Source organism: Ipomoea triloba, chromosome 13, assembly GCF_003576645.1.
Source record: "Ipomoea triloba cultivar NCNSP0323 chromosome 13, ASM357664v1".
NCBI classification, from domain to species: domain Eukaryota; kingdom Viridiplantae; phylum Streptophyta; class Magnoliopsida; order Solanales; family Convolvulaceae; genus Ipomoea; species Ipomoea triloba.
The window spans coordinates 28,991,851-29,001,435 of record NC_044928.1 but is presented as its reverse complement, the minus strand read 5'-3'; the positions used below and the strand labels follow the sequence as shown (position 1 = coordinate 29,001,435).

Sequence of the window (9,585 nt, the reverse complement as noted above, 5' to 3'; positions counted from 1 at the left end):
AAAAAAAAAAAAAAAAAAAAAAAAAAAAAGCAGATTACAAAGCTTATACATACACTCCTTTAGGCAGGCTTGTATATAGTTACTAGTTACGTTGGTTTATACTTTGGGTACAACATTATTTCCCTTGTTTGATCAACCACGGAATATATATATATATATATATATTCCCAAAATTATGCATTCATGAAACTTCTGATAATTTTGAACCTAATTAACTGATTATTTAATCAGGTAAAATTGATAATCAAGTCAAAAGATCGACACTTGCATTGTGAAAATCAAAGTTAGAATTAAATATCGAGTTTCTACGGTTTTCGTCAATACCACCTCCAATAACTCAATAAGGCTCAATCTCATGACCCCTATTTTGGGAGTCACTACATGCCATTTGATCATAAGATTGACAAATAAAAATTTTCACGAGTGAGTGAAGCATAATTATTGTATTTAAAAGTCATGAGTTTGATTATTACTAATACCCTCTTGGTTGAGCTCAAATCTATCCAGTACAGTTTGTTTATCTGGTGTGCTTGCGAACGATTACACAAGGACATGGTTTACTCAATGCACCATCCGATAGTAGTTGCTTGTTTTCCTCGTAAAAAAAAATGAAGATCATTATTGAATAGTCACTCAAACATAGAAATTTAATCACTTTGGCCATCAACTTTTAATTTCGTCCAATAATATTGTTGCCTATCAAATTTTTACTTATTTTAGTCATGCATAAATACTATTTCGTCTAATTTTTACCTATTTTAGTCATTTGAACTCAAAAGAATTATAATACGTTCAAATTTAATAATTAAAAATATTATTTAATAAAATTAGATGTCGATAACTAAAGCTGTAAAATCACAATGGGCGATAATCCATCACAGTAATTTACTTTAAAAAAAGCGGTGAATATTGTTCACTTATTATTATTTTTTAAAAGGAAAAAGTGTCAAATACGCCACTGAACTTATCGCTTTTGTACAATTGGGCCATTGAACTTAAAAAGTGTGCAATTCAACCATCAAACAAACAAAATTTGTGCAATTGGACCATTTTTACAAATTTTTTTTGGTAAAATCCAATTATATTACTAACATATATGCATTAAGAGTGACATTTTCTTCTACCATACTAGTTGGGAGTCAATATTGAAATGTTTTTAACTCAAATTGAATTAAAAATTTTTGTAAAAATGGTCTAATTGCACAAGTTTTGCTTGTTTGATGGTTGAATTGCACAATTTTTAAGTTCAATGGCCCAATTGCACAAAAGCGATAAGTTCAGTGGCCTATTTGACACTTTTTCTTTTTTAAAATAATTAAACAAAAGTCAAACCCTCCCAATTTCCATGATCCTTCTCTCTCTCTCTCTCTCTCTTTATTTTTTATTTTTTATTTTTTATTTTTTTATTAATACCGAGCAGATTTTTAATTTAATTTAATTTAAATTATAGGAAGAAAATTATGACATAATATGAGCAACGTCGACACGTCGCTACTGATAGTCTGATACTCCACCGAGCTTCTTAGCTACATATCGGCTGAGTTCTTCAATATCTGCAATTTACTGAAAAATTTTCAAAATATTTAGCTGAAATTTCTCCATTTTCGTCCTCTACTTGAGCTGATGGTTAGGTTTTGGCACTATGCTGTTCTTCTCTCCTTCGTCGTGATCGCATCGGTCGCGCGCGAATCTTCAAGCTCCCTCATCATCAATCCGTCTAAAGTCAAGCAAATTTCATGGAAACCGAGGTACTTAAAGATCCAAAATTCCAGAAATTCTAAGAACTAAAACATGAAATTTCGAAAATCTGGTGTACTTTTCACCAACCGAGCTACATTTGACTTTTTTTTTTTTTTTTTTTTTTGTCAGAGCTTTTGTGTATGAAGGTTTCCTTACGGATGAAGAATGCAATCATTTGATATCTCTCGTGAGTGTTGATTATTGCTCCGTGTCATTTTGATTTTTTGGTTTAGTTTTGAAGTTGATGTTTATGAATTTGTGAGATCTAATTGCGTTGGAAGCTGAATTTTGTCTTTGGCATTTTGACTTGTGGTAGGCAAAATCGGAGCTGAAAAGATCGTATGTTGCAGATAATGAGTCGGGAAAGAGTAAACTTAGTGAAGTTAGAACTAGCTCTGGAATGTTCATTCCTAAAGCTAAGGTTCGATCTTTGGAATTTGTCTGAATTGCTTCTACAGATCTTTTTGTTTTTTTAATTTTTATTGTAATAATTATATGGATGCAGTCATTTATTCTTGCGTTTTTTTATTATGTATTGATAACAATTAGGTCCATATACTGTGTTTCTGTCCATGTTTATCTCTTTGAAATTGTTGTTATCCTAAGTGTAAATCCTACCTATTGATCTGAGGTGTGTATATCTGCATGGGATAAGAGAAAGCATTTTAATTATTAAAGACTTAAAGTTCCCCTTTGATGTGTTTTCCAGCAATTTTGAAATGCAAGTACAATGCCTTTTGATGTGTGTTGGATCCTTAATTTAAGTATGACATTGGTTTTTATATGAATATGCATATCATTGACTTAACAACTATGCATGCTTAACTTAATCTACCATATCCTAATCACTACTCACCTTTATAATCACAATAAAGAACTAAGGTAGTAATTGATGGTTTTCTAGGGATTTCAACTTCTACTAATTTATAGTGAATGTGATTCTATGTTTTGCGGTTGGACCCACCATGCAATATCATGAGCTGATACCTTGTAACCTGGTTATGAAGATGCTGTTCTACAAGAAATAGTTTGGTGCAAAAACTAATACATTTGGATTCTGTAAATTGGATTTTCCTGATTATTTACATCTCCACATCCTGTTATGCTGTAGGATCCAATTGTTTCTGGGATAGAGGAGAAGATTGCCACTTGGACTTTTCTACCCAAAGGTGTGGTTCTTATTCAGGAATTTCCAATTTTGAATTTTCCATTATTAATTCCACTAATTTTTTTAAGGAAAATTTCTAGATCCATGGTTTGATGCTTTAGATATATCTGCTCATTTTTGGAGAATAACCAAATTTTGCAGAGAGACTTCTGTACTGATTCATAATTTTTCAGTTTTTAAAAATTTATTTATTGTAGCCATACCTTCTTGTTGCTTCTGCTGTGGCAGTTAATAACTTGGATAATTGATTGGCTCCATGTATCGAGATATTAGGAAATCTAGTAGTAGATTATATAGCAATATAGCATCACCGCATTTACCGGTATTTACCACATGAATGATATATTCCTTTTAAAGGGCAGAAAGAGGCCCTATAATATCTGGATTGTTAGGCACTATGATATCTGGATTGTTAGTCATAGGAGCATCAATATATTATTTCAGTTCTGTAGTCTATAGTCTATATGCCTTTAGTTAATGGTAGCATTGTCTTCTTGCCAAACATTTAAATGTATAGCATATGCTGCATTAGTTCAAGATTGAGGAGTTAACTGTTCATTCTGGATAATTTCACAATACTTGATTAGGTCTTATATATTTTATTGTCATCAGATAATGGAGAAGACATACAAGTGCTACGCTATGAGGAAGGACAGAAGTATGAATCACACCATGATTACTTTGTTGATAAGGTTAATATTGTTCGTGGTGGACACCGAATGGCCACTGTACTCATGTATCTAACTGATGTAGCAAAAGGTGGTGAAACTGTGTTCCCCGATGCAGAGGTTAGTTTGGTTATTACTTTTTCTTCAAAATCATTGCAGTAGTATGTTAGCATGAACTTTAGTGGTTTTCTTTAATCTCTCTATGGCAAGAGATTAGGAATGGAAAAAGGGCCTGACAGTCCATCCAAAATGCTCAATCAGAATCTCAAAATAACTAAGGAACCCTTCAAATCTTTTATGAGTTAATGCATCAAATATGACATCATACAAAATTGCCAGAAACCAAGAAGCATTTAACTTGTAAATTAAAAAAAGGGCAGACATGCTTGGAATTGGTAAGAACTTGCTTGCAATCAGCAATCATATAGATGTACCCAGAAGGGCAGAAACCTATCTTCATGGTAAATTTGAGATTTTTGCATAATCAATAAGTCAATCAGTTCGTTGTGACTTGGGAGAGGTTTCTTTATGTTTTTGTACCCCCGTCTTTGAATCTTGGCTAATTGTCCCATCTTTATATTCTACAGTATGATTTGATTTACTTGAGAGTTGAGACTTTGGCCAGTATATACTGAAAATTGTTGAAATTGAGGGATTGAAAGGCCTGGCGGGTGGAGAATAACAACCACCCGCCAGTTAGGCGGAAGCAAAGTATGTGAGAAACCAGAGAATATATTATAACGAAAGATTACAATAGATGCTCTCTATGCTCCTATGTACCTTTATATATACTAAACTACATACCAAATCTATCCTAATAGGAATAGGAAACTAGCCCAGGAGATTCCTAATATTGAATAAAGCTTTCCTAATATTCAACAAAAATGAATAGAGAAACTATTTGAATGTTAAGTCAGATTCTTTTATGGAGATGCTGGAAAGTTGAATTAAATTTGCACAGATCATACAATAAGGGCAACCACCTTATTCCTAGAGTTGAAAATGTACTAGGTAGGTGTCCTGCGGGCCATGCATGAGAAGTACTGTAGGTTGGTTAGAAGAATACCATAAATTTGCACCCATAAATTTTATTTTAAAGCATTAAATTGCACTTTCCAATGAAACACAACTTTAGATGTTCAAGCTCTCTGCTTCATATCTTCTTCCTTTTGTAAATTGGTTCCTCAAGCTGTTCTTCTAATGAAGATATGAAATGCATGAAACCTCCCTGATAATTTCTTGTAAATGTTTACAGCAATCACCTCGTAGGAGATCAATGATTTCTGATGATGATGATTTGTCTGACTGTGCTAAAAGAGGCGTAGCAGGTGAGGCCAAGTAATGATGTAAACACTGTCATAATTACATAAAACTGCTATGCTGATTTTTTGGCAAAGAGCTGATGAGCTATTTCTCTCTGCTTTCCCTTTTCTGGGAATAATTCAGTGAAGCCACGGAAGGGTGATGCACTTCTTTTCTTCAGTCTCCATCCAAATGCCATCCCCGATCCTATTAGCCTCCATGGCGGCTGCCCTGTGCTTGAAGGTGAGAAATGGTCAGCAACAAAGTGGATTCATGTAGACTCCTTCGACAAAATTGTGGGATCCGAGGGAAATTGCACTGATTCAAACGAAAACTGTGAGAGATGGGCTGCTCTTGGAGAATGCACCAAGAACTCAGAGTATATGGTCGGAACTCCAGACCTCCCAGGCTACTGTAGAAAGTCCTGCAAAAAATGTTAACATAAAGCACATCATGGAAACTCCAGACTTCCCATACTATAGAAAGCCTAGCAAAAAACTGTCAACACCAGGTATCTTCGCAGGAACTCCAAACCTCCCAGGTTATTATACTAAGTCTTGCAACAAAAAATTATTTCTGAAACAGATGCTTCCACTAAAAATTCCTTTCATAATATTGTCCACTTCTTTGTTGAGTTATTATGCTCCGTGCACTGTCATTACATAGTCTCTCTGATATTACATTTGCATACTTTTATGTATCTTAGACTGGCCATCATGGCAAGATTCATCGAATCAAAAACTTGTTTTGCAGTCAGTTGCTTCCTGAGTTCCTGGTTTGGTTTTTCTGGAAACCCTAACCTCTTAGGGATCTTTCTTCTGGTATGAAACACACAGAAAGGGAGTGTAGTTCAATCCAACTGTTTGCATGTTTTGACACCACTAAGCTTGAAAATGGTTGCTTTGCATTTATGGAAATATTTTACTTTATTTGTGGATGCTAAAAATGTAAAAAAGAATGATTGTATATGATGAATTGCCATCATTCTTCACCCTAGTTTTTATGCTTTTATCCCTTAGGTGGACAATCTGAAAAAGTGTCATTAGGTGGACAATCTCATCCAACCCAGATTGTCATTTTATTGTCATATCAGGATGTAATGGTAAATAATAAAAATAAAAATAAAAAAATTATGCAATGCAAAAATTATGATTAATTTTTGGTAGAAGTGTCAAATAGGACCATCTACTATATCGAAGTTTTCAATTCACCCCAATCTAAAACATAATGTAATCATGCACACGTACCTCCTAAAATTGTTCGATGAGCTTTTTTTGCAGGTTATCCCCTATTTGCGATGACTTGGCCCGGTTTATTACTACTTGATCCGTGAAGAGTATTATTTTGTCTATTTGAATCCGGACTTAGTAACTACTTAAATCTGTCCTATTATAATTCGTGAATTGTGATGATCAGATACACGATATTACCCAACTTATTGCCATCCATAAGTTTACAAGTCTTATTGATCCTCATGACTGAATAAGACTGTCATATAGATGATATTGGTGAAGTCATCTGGTCCCAATTCTTGTAGTCGTTCTTCTTAGAAGTCCATCTTTTTCCTTACAAAACAAATCGTCGATAAACGTTATCTTAAACATAAATAAATAAATTTGTCTTTATGCATCTACTCTGATGAGAAAGGGTTAAAACACGTTCAGCACTTATTGTGCTTTGTCTCTCAGGTTCGTATCTTTATATTTTTTTATTTGATATTAATTTGTCATTACAAGGTATGTGTCACGTTGTGACAAAAATGGGTGTAGCTATCACACAGAATGCATACATTTGCGGACCACATTGAGATTCCCATCGTGCCAAAGGAGATAAACAGGTGTTCCAAAATAGGTGGCTGTGTGATTGGAGCATGATTATTGTATTAGAAAATTATGAGTTTGATTTTGGTCAACATCATTTTGGTTGAGTATGTCGCATATGATCTTTCTAGTATAATTTATCTCTTTTATCTGGTTTGTTGGTTGTTATGCACAGATAGTGGTGGTGGGTTTTCTAGTCACTCAAAAAAAAAAAAGAAGGATAGTGGCTACTGTTTGCCTCTCTTAATAACATTTACTCAATACACACCCTCAATTAGTGGTTACGTGTTTTCTTCATCATGCACAAAAAAAAAAAAGAAGGAAATATATAGGAAACATAACCGTGGTGGTTCTCCCTTCATCTCCTAATATTATACAATTCCCGTCACCCATGACCAAGAGAGAGATAAAAGAAAAAGAGAGAGTGGTTTCGATTTACCTTTCTTAAGATAAATTTATTTAGTGCACACCCTGAATAGTGACTACGAGCTTCTTTCATCAAAAAAAAAAAAAAAAAATGGAGATAAATAGGAAACATAACGGTGGTGGTCCTCCCTTCATCTCCTCATATTATACAATTCAAAGATTGTCTTCTTGTTTCAGTAAAATATTTTAATATTAATACTTTGTAATTTACTAATTTAGTATAAACTTTAAAATATTGGTGTTATTTTAGTTAATTTTAACTAAGTCTACAAAATTAATTTTTATACCATAGTTCTTCTTTTACTTGATCTTTCAATTCGATGGATTCTATATTAAAAAAAAAATCCTTTTTTTTTTAAAGAGATGAAAACAGCTATAGCCGAGTAGCTTGGAACAATTGGTAATGAATTGTTAATGTAATTGTAAGGTCGAGAGATTAACTTAAGAGTTATGAGTTATTATTATTATTATTATTTTTTTGAATAAGAGTCGAACTCTATTAACAATAACAGAAAGGCTCACGCAATACAAATTGTCATACATAAAAGAGACTGATCAATATTTTGGTTTTAGGTTGAGAATAATGTTGTAACATTAAATACAACCAACAAGTATAAAAGATGTTTTCAAAAAAACAAGTATAAAAGATTTTTATATAATTGTAAATCAATTCAAGTTAAATACATATTTTCTAAATCAAGTTTAAATATTAGTTAAAATTAAAACGAGCATTGCTCAAGATCTTGTATACTAGTGGCATAGATGGTGATGTTGAGACTTGAGAGATCCTTAATCCTTTATAAGAAGTTAACTCCCAATAGTCCTTAAAGACTCGTTGACAAAGTAAATCATGAGATGATTGAGATATGCATTAACTAACCTACAAATAGTGGATGCCCTTAAATGCCTTGTGCCAACTATATATAAAGTTAAATCCATACCCCTCTTTTAACTTTACACTCTGCAACTGCTAGTAAAATAAAGCTTATGAATTTATTTTTTATTGATTGACTAATTAAGTTATACCCGAAAACATATTCATGTCATATATAAATATGAGGAGTGTAGGTTAGTTGATGGACAAAGAAGCAGTCAAATCTCAGATCCATTGTAAGTAATGTTTGATTAGATTATGTGAATTTGTGTTAGCTGTTAGTGGTTAACATGAGTCACATGGCTGTGTTGTATAATCTATCTTGACAACTAATGGACAACTGTGTTTGCTCATCCCAATTACTTTTATAAATTGGTGATGATAACATATGTGAATTGAATTGAATGTCATTTTATATTATATTCATTGGCTGCTTCCTTTTCATTTCCTGGAAATTGTATGATCTAGAGATGGATACATTTACTAATCTCAAAATTTTTCTCTTTTTAAAAAGAAAGGAAAACATAAAAATGTGTTTAATTTACGTGTACATTTCTTCAATCTTCTCAGTCGAGCCTGCCGTAGATGACCTTCTTAGTGCGGTTTACTTTTCTCGAGTTATTTGTATGTTATTACACAATAGCGGAATTTACTTAGTAATACCCTCGAATAGTAGTTATAAGTTTCCTTCATCACCCAAAAATAAATGTAAAACTGAAGAATTGAAAAAACCTGGTGCATTCCTAGCTTCTTTAATAGAATTCTTAATAACACTTTTCACTATTTTAGGCTAATTAGATACACAAAAATTTGAGCGAGATTGTCTCAAGGATCTGAAAATGTAATGTTTGTTTGCATTTTTGTTAAAAAAAAGTACTAGTACTCGTCTCACACAAAACTAACCTAATTAAATAAACTAAAATTACCTACTAGTAACCTAATTAAATAAACTAAAATTACCTACTAGTAAGTATTTGAGTAAAAGAAAAAAAAACACCTTGATTTCTCTTTTGGGTAAAGGATTCAAATTTAAACATACTTTTAGAATGAAAATGATTTTTGCCCAAATATAGTTCAAGATCAGAAGTTGTAAAAGTGCTGTTGTGATCATTGATGACACCAACTCTTTAACAAGCATAATAGAGAGCTATGATTTCAGGGAACAGCAAAACTTTTAGCTACATTTACTAAGACTTACTTTCACAAATTGACAACTTCCAAGGTAATAAGCAACAAAATTGCTCCCTAATTCCGAGAGTTTCACTTGTCTTTATTCTAGAAACGATCTATAAATTCTTCAAAGTACTTAAATTGCTCCCTAATCTCCGAGAGTCTCACTTATCCCTATCTTAGAGATGTAAAATTCATACCTCTCATTTGATATGAATCAAACCATACACTCTGTGGTTGTTAGTAAAATAGAGTTACAACTCTTTTTGGATTGATCGACTGGTTGACTTATATCCTAGGGCTGCTATTCTTATGCTACATTTGACATTTTCTCTTCTTTTTTTCTTTACCCTAGTAAAAACAAGGGTTTAAAGGGTTTTCACTTAACGTTGCAGTTAATCTTAAACCCAATATACA

At 32.7% G+C, this 9,585-nt stretch overlaps 1 protein-coding gene across 1 annotated transcript; it reads left to right on the top strand.

Moving 5' to 3' along the window:
* The first annotated feature begins 1,474 nt into the window (after nucleotides 1-1,474).
* LOC116002177 (probable prolyl 4-hydroxylase 4) lies at nucleotides 1,475-5,634 on the top strand. The gene is made up of 7 exons (XM_031242242.1): nucleotides 1,475-1,748; nucleotides 1,870-1,927; nucleotides 2,057-2,161; nucleotides 2,852-2,909; nucleotides 3,521-3,696; nucleotides 4,832-4,904; nucleotides 5,023-5,634. Exons 1-7 carry the CDS (start codon nucleotides 1,624-1,626, stop codon nucleotides 5,316-5,318), a joined length of 891 nt encoding a protein of 296 aa, XP_031098102.1. The 5' UTR covers nucleotides 1,475-1,623; the 3' UTR covers nucleotides 5,319-5,634.
* Nucleotides 5,635-9,585: the final 3,951 nt, after the last annotated feature.